The sequence below is a fragment of the Thermobia domestica genome, chromosome 13 (assembly GCF_964235325.1).
Source record: "Thermobia domestica chromosome 13, izTheDome1.hap1.1, whole genome shotgun sequence".
In the NCBI taxonomy this organism is placed as follows: domain Eukaryota; kingdom Metazoa; phylum Arthropoda; class Insecta; order Zygentoma; family Lepismatidae; genus Thermobia; species Thermobia domestica.
Window position 1 is genome coordinate 86550600 of NC_137466.1, and position 18292 is coordinate 86568891.

Genomic DNA, 18292 nt, shown 5'->3' on the forward strand with positions numbered 1-18292 from the left:
ATTGAAGGGTAAGGGGACTCAACAATATACTGAATATTTAATTGGAATAAAGTGAGTAGTAATCGAGTTAGAATTTTTTTATTTTATTTAGGGTGCATGTGTTGGTTCTGCTGATGGGGTACTTACAGAACTAAAACTGAGCTTCATTATTCTGAGATTAATCTTAAAAATTTTATCGAATAATGCATAATCTGTTGTCTATAAATGTCGTAAATGTTAAGAGTAACACTGTGAAGCGCGGGGCCTTTTCATACGTGGATTCCCGGTCTATTGGCTGCTTCACCCCGTGTAAAGACCGCCACTTGCAAATGAGTGTAAAACTGAGCGTGAGTTGATTGTGACTCTCAAGATAAATACTTTTTTTAAGTGAACTTACTCTTAAATAACTTCATTTAACAGTGTACACTTACATAAGCGAGCTTTGTTTAACTTTGTAAATAGCTAAAACCTTAAAAAAAAAAAAAAAAAAAAAAAAAAAAAAAAAAAAAAAAAAAAACTTAAGAAATATATAGTTTATCAAAATTAAAAATCAATAAATAACTGAATACAATAATAGTGAAATGATATAGTAATAAAACAGAAAATAAAAGTTAGCAAGGACTTATTTACTGTAAATTACCTCGATAAAGAAAACCTTCTTGAACATCTCTTGTTGCTGAGGATTTGGTATATCAGTTATTATAGATGATGCTATGCTTCCTGGTTTGTCACTAATTTGAAAGTCTGTTGATTTCCTTAAACTTTTTGAGCTGCTACCTTTCTCCTATGAAACAATAAATAAAGAGTTGCATAGTTGCTAGTAGCAATCGTGTTTTTTATACCTTATAATTGATATGCTAATTTAATGAAGATCTTATGCTGAATATAAAAGAATGGACTACAGATTAATACATTATAATAGTTGATATAGAAAGCATCTGAATTAAATGATATGACTAACCTTGCAGTGCGAATGTATTTATTCTGTTGAAAATATTTTCGAATTCTGCTGCTGCTTCCATCCTCAGTCACTCTAAGTACGACATACAATGAATACACCAAATTCACATATTTATGAGTCCATAATTGACATTAAACAACACATAAATATGATATGTTGGCCAATATACAAGCCTATCACTTAATTGTACTGAAAAAACAAAAGTTAAACTAAATAATCGAATCGTAACTTGTACGAATGTTCTACATAATGTTGATAATGGACTCAGAAATATCTAAGTTTAATGTATTCGTCGTTTTTCGTACTTGGAGTGACTGAAAATGAAAGCAGCAGAGGCTTTCGAAACTATTTTCTCCGGAATAAATACATTAACGCTGTAAGATTAGTCATACCATTTAGCTGACTAAATAGTTTGTAGAAAGTACGTGGGATTTAAAAATAAAATCAAAAGATCTGAAGTGTAGTGTTTCAATTAATCATTATCAAGTATTCTGCCACCGATAGCATGGTACTTACCACGGCATGAGAAATTTCCCGCACTACAATTACCCGCTTCTTCGTCATTACGAGTAAACGAATAATTAATATGCACGCTTACTGTGCTCGACGCTCTGGCTTCGATCCTTGGTGTATGCGCGTATTCTAGATTTCACGTTTTCATTGATTTCAAAACTTTTCCTTATTCATCAAATATTCAATTGTGTCTCTCAAAATATATTTTTTCCCTTTGTATTCTAACGTCTTCCTTTTACTATTAATGTGTTCCTCTTTGATCTTGAAATTTTATTGATTGCAAATCGTTTCTCGTTACTTTTTCATAATTCATGTTTCTCCCTCGCACAACACCATGTTTTACACCAAATATTCAAGCAATGCTGGAATTGATCTTTTTGAATGAGTGGAGAATAAGTTTTGCTTCTCAAATGTGTACTTTACTTTGTTTCATAAGATTTCGTTCACACACATATATTTACACACGGTCATTTATGTTTTCTCATGGCAGTTGATCTGGATATAGATTTCTATTGACTGCATGATGACATGTCACAAACTTCCAGTGGACACAATGCTTGAAATTTTAAAATACACGCATATCATAATTACTGTGCTCTAAGCCACTATCTGAGCTTCATCATCAGATTGCAGTAATTTGTGATCCCCTATTAGAGAAGGAAGATCCTTTCTCATTACTTGAGTCATTCTTCATCAAAATTTGTCAGACTGTGAACTTAAACAGCAATTCTTAACAGCGATATGCTGCTTAACTTGCTCTAGGGTGAAGTGATGGCTTGCTGATAAAGGAAACAAAAATGCAGATCTATGAGGCACTGCCCATTTCACCTAATCAACAGTTAGTTACAGGGATCTTTTTCAACATCACAGATCATTATGTTCGCAGTGGTAGTCACCTGCCATCCATCTTTGGCTGGTGGACTAGGTCGGTCTAGTCCACCAATCAAGATCAAAAACGATGGAACCATTTTCTTGTAGTTGCGGGGCGCACTATTCCTTTTCCATCTGTGTTACAAATTTCTTCCTCATTATTACTGTTATACTGAGTTCTTTCTCCAATTTTGGCATAAATACTCATAAAGAGCAAGTTTTCTAACACTTTCATCTCGAGTGATGAAGCCACAGAGATGTTATTACTGATAAGGTTATTTTTACATACTGTTAATAAGGTTACTTTTAGATGTCTGATGAAGTAGGTACATGAACAGGGTTTGAGCAGAGTTCCTTTTAAATCTGCTTCGTAAGTTATATAATACATATGCCTCATGCTTCATATGTATCAATATTACAAGTCGCCACGACTTTATAATTCACTCAGGTAATAATAATAATAATAATAATAATAATAATAATAATAATAATAATAATAATAATAATAATAATAATAATAATAATAATAATAATAATAATAATAATAAATTATATAAACTAAAACTAAACTCCTGGCTTATAGAACACATGTCTTTGAGGTGACATGTAGTCAGCACATGGGTTCCCCTCGCCATTAATGCTGGGTTTCTAGAAAAAAGTTTGTTCCTTCTGTCTTTCAAGTTGCTCCGCAATTATCCTCACAACACTGGACAGACACCGCAATGCCAACATTATCTGTGAGTACGAACTGTCACTCATCTTTCCTCTGATCGGATCCGCCATTGCTTGACTTCACTGATCTCACGAGAAGTGGTATTCCAGTGATAGGGCATTGGAATAATATTTGATACAATGAATAAATTACTTGATGTAGAGCATTATTGACCAATTTGACTTTTCTAGTTACAGTAATGTTAAAGTTTGATTAATGAAAGTAAATTGATTCCATACTGAAACTCGCAACTAATAATGCAAATTACCATAATTTCACATAGTATATCTTACACTTAAATATCAAATATATTTTGAAAACAAATATTTATTCTATTCTATTCTTACATATTTACTTATTCTCCAACTATTCTTACAGTTTTCTTTCCTTTCTTTGGAGCGCTGGCTGGTGACAATGATCGCCTGTCAGTTTTTGTATCCTTTGGCATCTTATCTTGCTTTTCACTTACATCTGGTGAAGATTTTTGTGGATGTATTCCCAACAATTCCTTAAGTTCCTCACCTTCAGCTGCAATTGTGTTCATCAAACTACACAGCAGATTATACCTGAGAATAAGAAAAGAAGAATCTAAACAATGACAGGAAATAAGTTCAAAATGCATACAATAATAATAATAAGGGTCAAGCGGTACTACAAATTTTCGTAGCTATGATAAGCGTAGCGAGAGTTATCAACATCATGCCTTGCAATTGGCATAATATTTTCAATTTCTCTTCCAGAATGATTCAGTTTCTAGTTGTTTGCATTATAAACAACTTAAAATAATCAAAGCTTAAAACCCGAATTCAAAGAAATAAAAACAGCACAATACGTAACAGCAAAAGCTGTCGCATTGCGAATTTCATGTATATTCGCATTCAGACAAACACACCATTGTTCTTGTTCAACATAAAAAATGAAGAATGAAATTTCTAGTTTTAAGTTTCACGATTATGTTCTTTGGGCTTAAGGAGATGCATGATTAATGAAAGTGAATGCATATGAAGAAATTGGGGAAATGAGAATATGGAAGAGAACAGGAAAACCTGGAGAAAATCTATGGACAAAGTGTTGTTCACAAGCTTATTTGACTGGGATGAAACCAACGCCCCTCTAGCATCAGAAGTGAGCCCTCTACCTCAACAACTATAATTGAAACGAAACATATACATTATTATATATGACAAATTGTATGTATTACATTATTCACTTGGACCAATCTTGGTACGTCAGTTACTTAACAATTGTCAAATCCAACTCCAAGTGGATGTTTGTAATTATGCGTCAGTTTTGTTCCTTAAGTTGCCATTATATTACATTAGTTTATAAAATATGTTATTTCAAACATCTGTGGTTATTTTTTAATTTTTTTTTTTTTTCATCACCGAAAGTTCAAATTTGTCTTTCTTTGTATAATAAGGTATCCCATTAATTCAACATTAGCATCTAGTAATCTTATGTCTTATATATATATATATATATATATAAGACTTTTTAGATACATACACGAAATAATATCTTTTATCCTCTGACGGCTCGGAGTAAGGAGGAAATAAAAGAATGTGAGTGTTGGTCTTTAGAATATCGGCATATTCTTCTTGTTGCGGACCTTTTTCCATTTGAAGAATTGCCTACAATGATAATAAATAAATAAATAAATAAATAAATAAATAAATAACAAATATATAGTAAAGAATAATGTACTTACAACTGAGTCAAGTATGAAATATTCTGTAAATCTCAGGATTTGTTTTAAATCAAATAAATTTAAGTCTATGGTTATTTTGGAAAAGAAATATAACTTCTTTTTTAAATTTAAAGGACAAAGCATTTGAATTAGACATCGGTGATGAATAAGTGTTAGCAGGTAATCTTGTGAAGTACTTAAATCTTTATAAAATTATTACATTAATTTTGTATCTAAAATCTTGATTTTGTTGTGCAATGTCGTATCGTATCGACTCAATTCTCTTGATCTCCATCTAATACAATTTTCTCTTTTTGTTTCGACTAGATAATAAAACTTTTAAAGTTGATCTTTCTATTTGTGATTTAGATTTTTTAAGAAATTTAGCATATTTAACATAATTTTTCCAAATACCCATGTAAATATTTGAAAAGATCTAAAAGTGCTAGTATTTTCTGCTTCACGAATGCCATATTTACTCGAATATAACCGTACTTTTTTTTAAAAAAAAATTTAGAGGTAAAATTTGTGAAAGATGCTTATAACCACATAATACTTTCTGAACAAATAGTAGAAATATAGATAGAACCCTTGTATTTCTTTTTTAAAGATTTGGCTTATTCTTCTTTTTTCAGCTTTGTGTTTGATTTTTGTAATAGATGAACCACACTTTGCTGTAAAAATGTTACAGCCAACAAGTTTACAAAACGTGGTTCAAATGTAACAGTGCTTTAATTTTAAGTATATTTTTCAGAATGTATTACTGGTAACTCTGCCTGGAAAGATACTTTTTGCAACCAACGATGAGCCGTTGGTTTAGTAATTGAGAGAATTTTCTGTAATGATCATGTATAGAGTACTTTTACCCGCTAAATAAATGGATTCTCAAAACCGACACAACTTTTTTGAAGGGTGCTTAGATTTGAGGGTTGTTTATATTAGAATAAACACGTAAATTATTTTAATTTGTCACAATTATACTTCTTATTACAATAAATCACGTCATACATTTCAGATACCTATCATGTGCTAAGATATGAGCAGTAGTTCTAATACTCTGTTGGTAAGTTTTCAATATTTTAGCAGCAGCAGAGGCAGAATTTTAATTTTAAAATTTTCTGCAATAATTCTTCTCAGCTTCCTAAAAAAATCCCTGTAAAATATTTCATTGGACCACAAAAATTCAGAAAACTGACCACAAATAACACAAAGTGAACACAAATGATAAATTATAATATTGCATAATGTCTAAATTATATCTTATGTATATTATATAAGCCTACAAACTTAGCTATGAACAAATAAAAATCTGTGATGTTGATGAAATTTGTCACTGAGCACATTTTTAATGCGCTATCTCTCTCTACTAACTACCAAAATGTCTTTGTGTTACTTTAGAGTAAACTTCTATATTTCAAGATAAGTTAATCACGTTATATAAAATGTTCTTCGCTCGAGAAATAATATTTTTGCAAATTTTATTACCATATGTCTTTTTACCATTATTATTATTATTATTAGTGTTTGAATCCAATGACTAAGCAGAGAAGCTTTCTCAACTTTCATAAGTCTCCTTTCATATTGCAAACTATATTATTTTATAATCTGTAGTAAGTGAAAACCTTAGGACTGTTAGTATATATTATATATTTTAATCCATTATTAACTTTCAGTTATATATAAAAACTAGCCTTTGGTTAGCTTCATTTGTTCGGCCTACGTCCTCGCATCTCTTATGTATCGGCCTTTGCATCAACAGTGAATTCCGCGAACTTGCTCTTTTGCCAAGCCGGGGCCTTCGCCCCCATACTCTCGCCTTTGCTCGGCCTACTTCCTCGCACCTTTTGTACCCACAATTCTATCGTTTCTTTTCCTGTTTCAACTATCTAAAAGATAAGATTTTGTATCCTAAGAAAATACCCATTTAAATAACATGGGAATTTCGTCATCCCCCTTTAGACCCCTTAAAAATTAAAAATATTCACTTTTGGCAATTTTCCTGTCGGTTAGTTCTGAAAGGCTACAATCATGCCAAATTTCATCATTCTAATCCTGCCGGAAGTGCCTAAACATTTTGGGGTGTAGAAGACGTTCCACATAAATAACAAAGATTTTTCCGTTCCGCATAAAACCACTCTAAAGATGGATTTTTTTATTTTTACTGATTCACTTAGGTAACGCTGCCAAAAACGTACAAGCATACCGAATTTCAAGTTTGAATTCCAATTCAAAGTACCTAAAATATGAGATTATAGGTCCAAAAAAGCCCATTTAAATGACATGGGGAATTTCTTCATCTCCTCTTTAGACCCCCTAAAAATTAAAAATATTAAGTTTTGGCAATTTTCCAGTGGGCTTGTCCCAAAAAGCTGTGATCATGTCAAATTTAATCATTGTAGCTCTACAAGAACTGCCCAATAATTTTAGGGTGTAAAAGGTGTCCCATATAAATAACATGGAAAAGATTTTTCAGTTCCCTATAAAATCTTTTTTTTTTTTTTTAACTTAAGTAGTGCTAACGAAAACGTACATGCATACCGAATTTCAAGTTTTTATTCTAATTCCAAGTACCTAAAACTTTTAAAGATTATAGGTCTAAAAAAAGACCCATTTAAATGACATGAGGATATTCTTCAACCCCTCTTTAGACCCCTAAAAATTAAAAATATTCACGTTTGGCAATTTTCCTGTCGGTTACTTCCTGAAAACTACAATCATGCCAAATTTCAACTTTTCACGTCAACCGGAAGTACCCCTTTAATTTATGTCAGTTCATGTAGTTTTATATATAGTTAAGATTCCATGATTGAATTTTAAAGTTGGAACAAGAAAAGAAACGCGACAGTAATCAAACACACATTGACAAACTATAACATCGAGAAAATAAAATCAGACGAAATGAAATAATTATTATTACCAGTAAGTGTTACTATTTCAGCAATATATCTTGCCTTCATCAAGCACATAATGACATGTGTATGATAAAGGCAATAATATATTGTCTAAACCGTAACAAAGGTTAGTAACAATAAGTACTTGGTTTGGTCAGACATAATTTTTATTAAAATTATACATAATTCCAAAGCTAGAATGACAAGCATCCTAACAATCACCTGGCAGGTGAAATGCCTATTAAGCAAAAAAATTGCATAATTTATAACCAACTACACATAAGAAAGTTTTAACTAGTCATCCCTTGAACTAGTACTTTTCTGGCAAAATTTTATCTAGTTACAAAGTACGAGTCTATTACTTCTTTTATGAAACAGCAAATTTCTAATATTGAAGTTAACCTTATAAAATATTTATTTTAAATTGATAACTCGTTTCTGACGAAAATAAAAATTCAAAATATAACTTTCCAGATACCTCATCAGGGCGGCGTTGTCTCGTAAGTTTGCTTATAGTTGAGGAAGTTGTAGCTATGCTACTGAAGCAGGGACCAAAATAGAGGAAAGTTTCTATTTCAACATATAAACACCAAACTCACTAGGTTTGCAGTTTGCCTTTCTGATAAAAATGAGGTAACTGCTCATGCGCACCATGAACATATAAACGTGTACGTAACTTAACATCAAATATTTATTTGACGTTGAGGATTCCTTGTCGATATCATGTTTCTCATCTGTACGTTGAACTACGTCCAACAGACACAATTACTACAACAATCAAATCATAATTTAAGATTACGTTAAAGACTGAGTCAAAATCTTGTAGATTTCGTCCGTGCCCCTTGTAAAAACTCTTATGTCTTAAGTATACTCCACAATATATACTGAAAAATAAAAGTTAACAATGGAACAAGTAACCTGTTACATCTAAGATAGGGTAACCAGACGTCCTATTTTTAACGGGATTTTCCTTTTCTTCGGAAAGCCACCCGGTGTCCCAAGAAAAATGCAAACGATACAAAAGTCCCTTTGAAAAAAGCGTTTTTGGCTTGCAGTAACTACTAAGCATATACTATAGTATGTGTTAAAATCTACACGAAATTCAGTCATAAAAAAATGTCATTCAAGAGACAATCGATGCCCGTAATCTTGGTTCCTATTAAATATTAGAAGGTAATCTAAAAATTAAAATTTGAATAAGGTAAAATAACTAAAAGTCTAGAATTCTTCTTTTTCATTGCTATCAATAAAAACCTATCAACGACTACCTTTCGTACACCTAGGAGGGTGGACTGTAAAATTATGCCAGTTTACCGAGTGTCTTTTTTTTTTTTTTTTTTTTTAATTTTCTAAATTAGGTCACCTTATTTTAAAATAAAGACAAAACAGAACGAGAAATACTATGTGCGTTTTGTTTTATAGAAAACACTCCGTAAGTCTATAGAACACACTTGGATATTATGATATTTTGTTATAGATAGAATGACAGAATTTAATTATTTGTGTGTGTAAGAAAAGAAACTGGTAGAGCAAATGCGTATTCCCTGTATCATTTTGTGAAAGATAAGGAAGCATGACATTGCACATTTAGATTAAATAAATAAATAAATAAATAAAAATAAACACTAATCATTTCCATTTAGTACTATTGTTGAGTATTCCCTAAATAATAATATGTCCCAGGGAAATATTTTGACATTATTGCTGAAATAACTATACATAGTAAGAAATTATATAGAATATATAAAAAAAAGTCTGTATTAATCAGTGTTGTATTTTGTTGGCTACCGGGCCTACCGGCGGTAGCCCTAGAATATTACAAAATAAAGTTATTATATTATAAACTAATTTATTTTGTATATTAATAATTTTATACTTCAGTATCTTCTTTCAATGATACAATTTTCTGAGAACTATTAATTTAGGAACATCTACATGCTTCTTTGTGCGCAGTCTGTTTCGCATTCTTGAGATCTTCGACATTGCAACACAACAGAAACCTCTACTCGTTATTGCTTCAGCAAGAATCGTGTAGCTATGAGCGCATTCCCCTTCGCTCCAACTACACACGCAAAGTACGAACGGCTTGCAAGATAGGACCAGTTGCCTCGAGAGAAATCGTTTTTTTAGGGGTGAACGAAGAGCAACGGAAAGTTATACGAGTAATGACAGCGCATTTTGAGGTCTCTGGGAACGAGGGACATATTGAACCTTGTTCTGTAGCGGTTTGCGTCAATATTTTTCAAACCATAACCCTTGACGTAGCATATTGTTTACAAGAGGTGATACTATAATTGAGTACAAACATAATAGATTTCCTTCCATTTGCAATGATACGGAAACTGCAAGGTTTTCGGGCAGTACAGCAAATTGCCATTAAAAGCAAGGAAAGGAAATGATAAAGTTCACTACAAACAACTATATTACAACATACTAGGTCGAGTGTATGTGGAAATTAATGATAGGTTTTCTGATTATACTTTAATTCACACATCTTTTGGAGTCTCAACATTTCTTTATTTGTAGGCTAAAGGGAATTTTACCAAAAAGCATTAAACACATTGTTAAAGTCTTACGGCAATCATTTTGATGAAATCCGACTGAAAAATGAGTGAAGTGTAATATATTAAGCAGAAGCCTAGGATTCTCGAACAAACCAGTTCATGGAATATTGTCAACTATTTACCACAAAAAGTTAAATCAAGTGGCCTCTGAAGTTAAGTTATCTGCGTTAATTCTGACAATAATTGTGATTGCTATGTCAGGATCTGTAGAAAGAAAGTTTCCTGCGCTGAAAAGGATAAACTCTTATTGTCGATCAACTCAGACACAGGGACATTTATCTGGTTTAGCAGTAATACCGATTAAAAAATCATTTCTTCAGAAACTTCGGAAGTAGTCAAACTATAACCCTAACGATGAAGTCATCAAGGCATTTTTGTACCGAACAAGATCCTTAGAAATCAAATATGAATAGTTAAGTAATTGATTTATAGCAGTATTATTTGTAAACTACTACATATTTTTATGTATTATTATTATTTGTTTGTTTGTTCGATAGAAGTGTCCCTTTGTAGCACCGAGCCTACATGAGACATGGACCGACAGGCTAAGGTAGATTATGAACCATTGTAATGCGTTCAACACTCTTCTCCGAGCATTGAACCCGGGATTATGTCTATTAAAGGCACGCGCGATAGCAACCAGACCAGTAGGAAGAGTATAGGCGTAACTAGAGGGAAACTAGGCTCCCTAGCAATTACTCATTACTCCAAAGAAGAAGAGCTATTATTATTATTATTATTATTATTATTATTAATAATAATAATAATAATAATACAAAGGTGTTATAAAGTGAGTGGTAGCCCAAGCCAGCAAACCACTATACGCCACTGGTATTAACGTGTTCTAGCATTTTCGAATTAGTGATAGATAGTGATCCGTTGATTCTGTATTAAAAAAAAAGAAAAAAAAGAAAAAGTTTAGTTTTGCAAACATTTAAGACTTCATTATTAATATCATTGTCAACGTTAACACCTCAAAAGATGTTCAGCTGAACCACATCAAAATACGCACTTTTATTCTTTTATTGTTGCCTTTTATTTTGCATATTCTGTTTACAGGTATTGACTAAAATATCGCAATATTTTGTTAAGTTCGTTTACTACAAGTAATGCCAACTTTATTGATTAAAGGCAATTGTGTCTCAGTAAAGAATGTACCATGTAATTGTTTCTTCTGTTTTTTTATGAATACAAAGAGGATTGGTTTAAGGAAATCGTAGAAGGTGAATTGTATAGAAACAAATAAGTAAAAAATAGTTAAACTCTTTCTCTTAAATTGCCTTAACTACTATCGACGACAGCTTATGCGTCGACGAAATTGACTATCAAATAACCTTCCCGTATTTAATTTGTTCTAACTCTCATTCAACCCCTTGGAGTTTGTAAAATATGAGTTCATTGAGTTAATTTTTTATGTTCCGTTATTCCTTATCTTAATTTTTTTAAAATTTACTTTAAGAAAGCGATGGATTGAATGAAAACTAGGAAAAAATTGAAATGAGATGACAAACACAAATATAAATGAGGATTATTTTTGTTGTTGCTACGTTGTTTATATGATCTATTCCTTCTAACCTGATAGGTAGCCGAAAGAGTTCCTCTCTTCTCCTCCTTTTTGCTGTCACAAGATGGAAAGCAGATCACCAGTTCCATCAGAAAGCAAAATTCTTGGAATGTTCAATATTATTTAAAGTTAAACTTTCCACCTGCAACAAGTATGCTTGATGCCTTTCAAGGAACACTTGCTTTTTTTTTTTTTCTTTTTTTTTTTTTAAACAAGTTCAATCATCACAACTATGTATTTTCTTACTCTTAAAAGAAGTGCAGGCCAGATTCTTGAAGTTTCCAGGTGACAGCTTTTGAAGAATGAAAAATAGAAAGTAGAAATTGCAAAATTGATTATTTAAACAGAAAGCAACTATATTGTTGCTGATACATTACTTTCATTAGTTAATTGTGTTTATTGTTGATTACTAACACTGCATTGTTGTTACGCGCTTCTATTTTAATTGTTGCTTACAGACAAACAGAGAATTAGTGTACAGATTATACAGTATTTACTGCTTTAGCTGCATTTGTTAAAATCTATTATTTTAAATAGTGATTATATCCTATAAACTCAAGTTATGATTATTAGAGTCATATTGTTGGGATGCAATGGGATGTTATTAGAGTTGGGATGAAATTATTGTTTGATTTCATTAAATAGCCTATAATTTTTTAATTTCGTCTTTGCTTGCAATGCCGTCATCCATCTATTAGGCATGATTTGCTATCCTAATATCTGCCCACAATTCTTGACTGTATCATCTGAATGAACAAAATTCAATTGCATTTACAATTACGTTACTAAGATGTATTACTTACCTCAATTTTACAATATAATGTAAGGAGATTTTTTAAAAAATATGTATGTGATAATATAGAAGTTATAGCTCTATTTTTATGTATGGTCATATGGAGCATATTTAGATATGGTATAAACATTCACGTGGGCTACATTTTGAAGATTTCAAACAAGAGAGCATCGAGATGAGAGATTGTTTTGGTCTCCTACCAGATTCGATGTAACGAAATATAGTTTATGTGCGTTTAATATGAATCAAATGAATACAATTGTTTTACTTTGAATGTACTTCGAAAATCAATTCTGTTTATATTCAAATAAATTAATGTGGTACATTCGGTCGGAAAGGCGAAAAAGTCTTTTCAGACCAGTCTTCACAAGTGAGGTTTTTCTTGGGTTTCCCTCATTCATACAGTCAAATATCGGAAGGGTACCTAACATAAAGGTTTGAGGCAGCTTCCTTCCTCCCCCGCTTTCCTGGGTAGTGTCATCTCCAAGGGACGTCATCCCTCATACGTAACAGGCTTAAAAGATCATAGTTGCCGAATGCCTAGAAATATAATTCCTAATAATAATAATCAACAAAAGATTAACAAATATAACAAATAAAATAAAAAATAATTAAGTTATAAATATTTACTTCTCTTAATGTTGATAACTGAAGATCCCATTTCTTTTTTTCTTTATCCGATGTGGCTGATTTATATGTATTACGCAGTGTGTCTACCACAGTTGGATGATAGTAATAACCTGGATTTCTATGTTCGAACACTTCTTTCTCCATAAAATGTGATGGATAGGGTGGCTCTTTAGGGGGTGCAGAACGAGCTTGGATAAAAATCTCTTCAACAATGCTGTTCACTAAGTCTGTGCTTGTTTGTCTCTCAATGCTTTTCTAGAAAGGAATAATTATAAAAATCACAATTTTATGTCACATTAAAGTTAAATACTTCATGCTGAAGTTATTATGTAGGCGCATTAAAGGATTATTCAAATTAGCAAAAAAAAAAAAAAAAAAAAAAAAAAAAAATATTAATAAAGCCTCCCATGAGTAAACTAAGCACTCTCCACACGTATCGGAACAAGCTAGGTAAGATAACAAGAATAAAAACGGATGAGTTGAAAAAGTCACAAGAAGAGGGCATGTCGGGATTGGTGCGTAAAACAACATTCACACAATATAAAGCAGGTTAATGTGATAAGTTCAGCAAAAACAAAGAAACAACGCGAGAGTTAAGAATCATTCTTTATTCACAAATATAAACCAGCTTTAAATTTAGATATTGGCAATATTGATAGAACTTGATTACCTACTTTCGATATATATTTTGGATCTGACAATATTGACGTAAGGTAGACATCACGCTTCCTTTAACTCAGCGCATTCTTTCGAACTGTGCTATGCTCGTGGTATTTTTGCATTCTCCACGTTATATTTATCTATTCTGTGGTATGTATTCCCTTTTTCAAACCTTTTTTCTCATCCATTTTCATCCTTGTTACATTACCACTGAAGAGGGAACTAGCTTATTGTTCCGATACGTATGGAGAGTGCTTTATTTCCTCACGGGAGAATTTATTGATAAATAACCAATTTTGTTGCTAATTTCATGTTGAAGTTTTTTATTTATTTATTTATTTTTTTTTAAAGCAATGTTTCTAGGTATTAAGTTATATTTTCATTTCAATCTAAACTTTTTCCTTGTTTCTTACCCAGCGGTTTATAAAATATTAAGTTTTATTGTTCATGATTAAAAAAGAAGAAGAAGAAAGAAAAGAAAAAAACTAAGTATACTAGCCTATATAGTATTTGATAATCTTCTCAATGACAGCAAATGTTTCTGGTGTAGTGATATATGGTGTGGTTAAACCAGAATATCTTTCCTCCGTCGAAGTGAAACCACCACTGAGGATTGTTACAGTACTGAACTCGCAAGAAATGCACCGTAATTTTATCTGCAAGCATACAGAAATATTCAAAAGGCATGGCAATGCACGCGAAAAGTTCACTCAAAAGACGTTGCAGACCCTCCACGAGTTGTAGTATGGAACACCTCCGTTTTCTTCTGGAGTCTCTCCCACTCCCTTCCATCTCTTCCAGCATCCCGAGTACTTCTTGGGAAGGAAGATCTCCCTGACGATGAGGCGGTGCAACATGTGGTTGAGGATTTCGCATTGCACACACTCCAGACTTCTTTCGCTACGAAATCAAATCGTTGGCTGAATGATGACAACAGTGTGGCTACAGACGCTGTCTATTTTAATTAACCCAGATATTGTAGAGTCCAAGATTTTTTGACCTTTGGAATGACACTCTTTGGTGGAATTGTATTTGTACTAATAACCTAATATTGTGAACCGGAAACATGTCTTTTTTCTCCTTTTTTCTACGCGTCACAGTAGATGAACATTTTTAGTTGCATTAAATCATCTGCGCTCAAACAGGGTGTGCATAAAAATCTCTCCCCAACCCTGGTGTTGATGAAGAAATATAAGAAATCGAAAGTAACAGTTTTGTTGGGTAGAAAACTTTTAAATGTCTAGCTAAAATTTTATATAATCGCATTTTCAGAGGAAATCCTTACATTTAACTCATCGAAAATGAGTAAGGCCTGTATTGGACACGGTAACAATTAAGCACGACTTACTTGATATGGCACTGATCTGCTATGAATCGAAATTACTTTAATTATTTCATATGTCTCCAAAATGCCGAATAAAATATGTTTTCACAGAAAATATAAGGACCAAATAATCCTTTATATTACCATGTAATTGTGACGGAAAATTGTTCCATATTATTTACACTATATATACGGTATATATATATATATATATTTTTTTTTTAAATACAGAAACCCTACTTTTCATATATACCTGAAAATGGATATAGCTTTCTGATTTAAAGCTCAGATATAAATAAATATGCTCTTCTTTTGAGAATTTTATCGTAAGCTGGTTACTTTATTTCTTCAAAGAATGAATTAGATTTTATTGTCAATGTAAGCCGTTTGAAGAGTTCTTTATAAATAAATTCAGAAGATACTCACCTTACTATTTTCTACAATGTTGCGGATTGTTTTTATTCTTAAAGAAATTATCAATCGTTGAATTTTCTCTGCTTTTACTGTCACCATTATCAATGCACAGGCAAAGAAAAAGAGATTTAATGAGACTAAATGAATAAGAATTTGTTACATAGTTAACAACTATGTACGTTAATATATTATAATTCGTAAACATAGCATTTTAAGGGGCTTCCAGTTCGGATATCCTACAGTACTGACACGCTGACAGCTAAGGAAGCGAAAATTCGACAGTTAATGATTGTTATGAATGAATCCATAACAGTACAGAAAGAACGCGATGAATGCACTTCGAGTATATGAATTAACTTCAGTTAAAAAAGAGAGAAAAAAAAAAAAACTACAAAGCTGTGTTCAACTTTATTATCTGATTATTCTTATCCTTACTTATGACTTAATTTAAAGTAGATTTCATATTCAAAAAGTAAAATTAAATTAACATTTCAGTCTACTGTAAAGGAGACTGTATGATAAGCGTAAATGGATGATGACGGAACAATTCGAGAAATGAAAAAGTTAGAGAAAATTATATATCTCAGAGAAAACAAACGGATATGCTGTTGTGAACTCACATGAACTGGGGTAAACCAATGACCCCTTGCACCACTGCGTTATTATTGCCCAATTTATTTAAAAAAAAAAACTAAATGAATAAAGAGGTAGAGAAATAAATTAGTGTAATAAAGGAATAATAGTGTAATAAAGGAAAACATAAAACAGCCAACATAACAGATACTTAAAAATAAGCTTATTTTTAATTATATATTTTTATACTCTAATAATCTGTATGGGGCGGAAACGTGGACATTACGTAAAGGTGATGAAAATCGACTGGAAGCATTCGAAATGTGGGTGTGGAGAAGAATGGAAAGAATTAGTTGGGTCGAGTGGAAAACGACTGAGAGAGTGTTAGAAATGGTGGGTGAGAAAAGAACACTTAGATATTATTAGGAAGAGGAAGAGAAACTGGTTCGTACATTGCCTAAGAAGAGATTGTATCATGAGGGACATCCTAGAGGGTATGGTAGCGGGAAAGAGGGAGGGGGCGAAGGAGACTACAATTAATAGATGATATAAAAACAGCAAGATCATACGCGAAGACGAATAAGTTAGCGGAGGACCGTGGAGCAGGGAAGCTTCTCAGCTGCGGCAAGTGACCTGCCAATAAAGGTAGAATACCTATGATGATGATGATGATACTCTAATAAAGATGCTTATGCTATCACTGTTAAATTGAGAAATTGTTAAGGCTACCTCTAGTAAGTGTAATAGAGGCTGTGAAAATTGTCCTTAGCTTAGCTTGAAATTATCATGGTCTTATCGTCAAACACGGAGAAAAGTACTTGAGCTTGATCATACGCTTGATTCCTCGGGAAATGTCCAACTTCTGCAAGTGGGCTGGTTGAAGACTAATTGTAGTTAACATTTATATTCATATGATTCGATGTTTTCACAGACATACAGCCAAATTGAACAGGTGGTAAACATAATAGATTTCAGTGTAAAATATATTTGTCTCGTTGAGTGATATTGTTAAAAAGATATTCAGTTGAGCCATAGAATTTCATTGGTTTTAAACATTGGATATTCAGAACATTAGATATTCAGATATCAACAAACAGTTGAGTATTTTGAATTCTTTATTTGCATTTATTTCTAAAGTATGATCATTATGTATTTCTAAAGTATGACTTTGAGTTGAGATGAGTTTTATTTACTTTTTTTAAGGAAGCTTTTTCAAATCTTTAAAATATGAGTTATTTTAGTATACACGTATTCTTAAACTTACCTTCAAATGTTCTCTTGCTTCTTTGAATTCATCAATGGGGTCAGTAATACCCCACAATAATAAATGCATTTCTTTACTTCGGCATAATGGTGGTTCAGACTTCAAAATCAATGTTTGTTGATAAACACCAGCAACATTCGATTTGAAATAGAATACGAATTCTTGAATCTGACCAGGTAATATAAAATCTGAAGGAAAAATAACTTCTACACTATAGAACATTACTAAATATAATTGTATCTCTGAAATCAACCTTATGACAAAAGTTATATATATTTTGTAGCAGTCTCAAGTTAAAAACACACACACTGGATACAACCCATAAAGCCGCTACCACCCCGTGTATCTTCGAAACGACTTCGAATATGAGCAAACGCAAAAACACGCCCGTCATTATTGTGAGCGGCTTGAATTTTGAGCTATAAAAGATCCAACCCAAACACCCTATATCGTGCATGGGGTCAACTTGAAAATTTCAAATGGTAAAGGGAATCGAGTAACATATAGTTGGAAAGGTCTTGACAAGAGAAATATTTTGCTGAAAGATTCAATCGCTATGTTGACCCCATCCAAAATGGCAAGGGTTCACATTTCGTGACCATACAGTCCGTTACCACCCCGTGTGTCTTCGAAACGACTGTGAATATGAGAAAACGCAATAACTCGTACGTCATTATTTTAAAAGGTTGAAATTGTGCTAGAAAAGTTCCCCTCCAGAGCCTCCAAACTTAATGGGGTAAACTTGAGCATTTCAAATGGCAAAAGGGGTAGAGTAGTTTGAACGGGCTTGACAAAAGAACTGTTGCTGTAAGTTCTGAATTTGCTAGGTTGCTGACATCTAAATTGGCAAAATGTTTCTCTTGTCGAGACCTCTCCAACGATATATTACTCGA

At 32.3% G+C, this 18292-nt stretch overlaps 1 protein-coding gene across 3 annotated transcripts in view; it reads right to left on the reverse strand.

The window, feature by feature from the left end:
- The window catches only part of LOC145668293 (MYCBP-associated protein-like), a 119557-nt gene that overhangs the window by 20832 nt on the left and 80433 nt on the right, over nt 1–18292 (reverse strand). For all 3 annotated transcript variants that reach the window (XR_014128006.1, XR_014128005.1, XM_081736020.1), the window contains exons 9-13: nt 17400–17587; nt 13165–13419; nt 4542–4666; nt 3412–3601; nt 620–763 (exon numbers count right to left, since the gene is read on the reverse strand). Coding sequence is in view for 1 of the 3 variants with exons in the window: in XM_081736020.1 (XP_081592146.1) it covers nt 620–763; nt 3412–3601; nt 4542–4666; nt 13165–13419; nt 17400–17587 (902 nt within the window). In the remaining 2 variants the exon portion in view is untranslated. The remainder of the gene's footprint in view (nt 1–619; nt 764–3411; nt 3602–4541; nt 4667–13164; nt 13420–17399; nt 17588–18292) is intronic.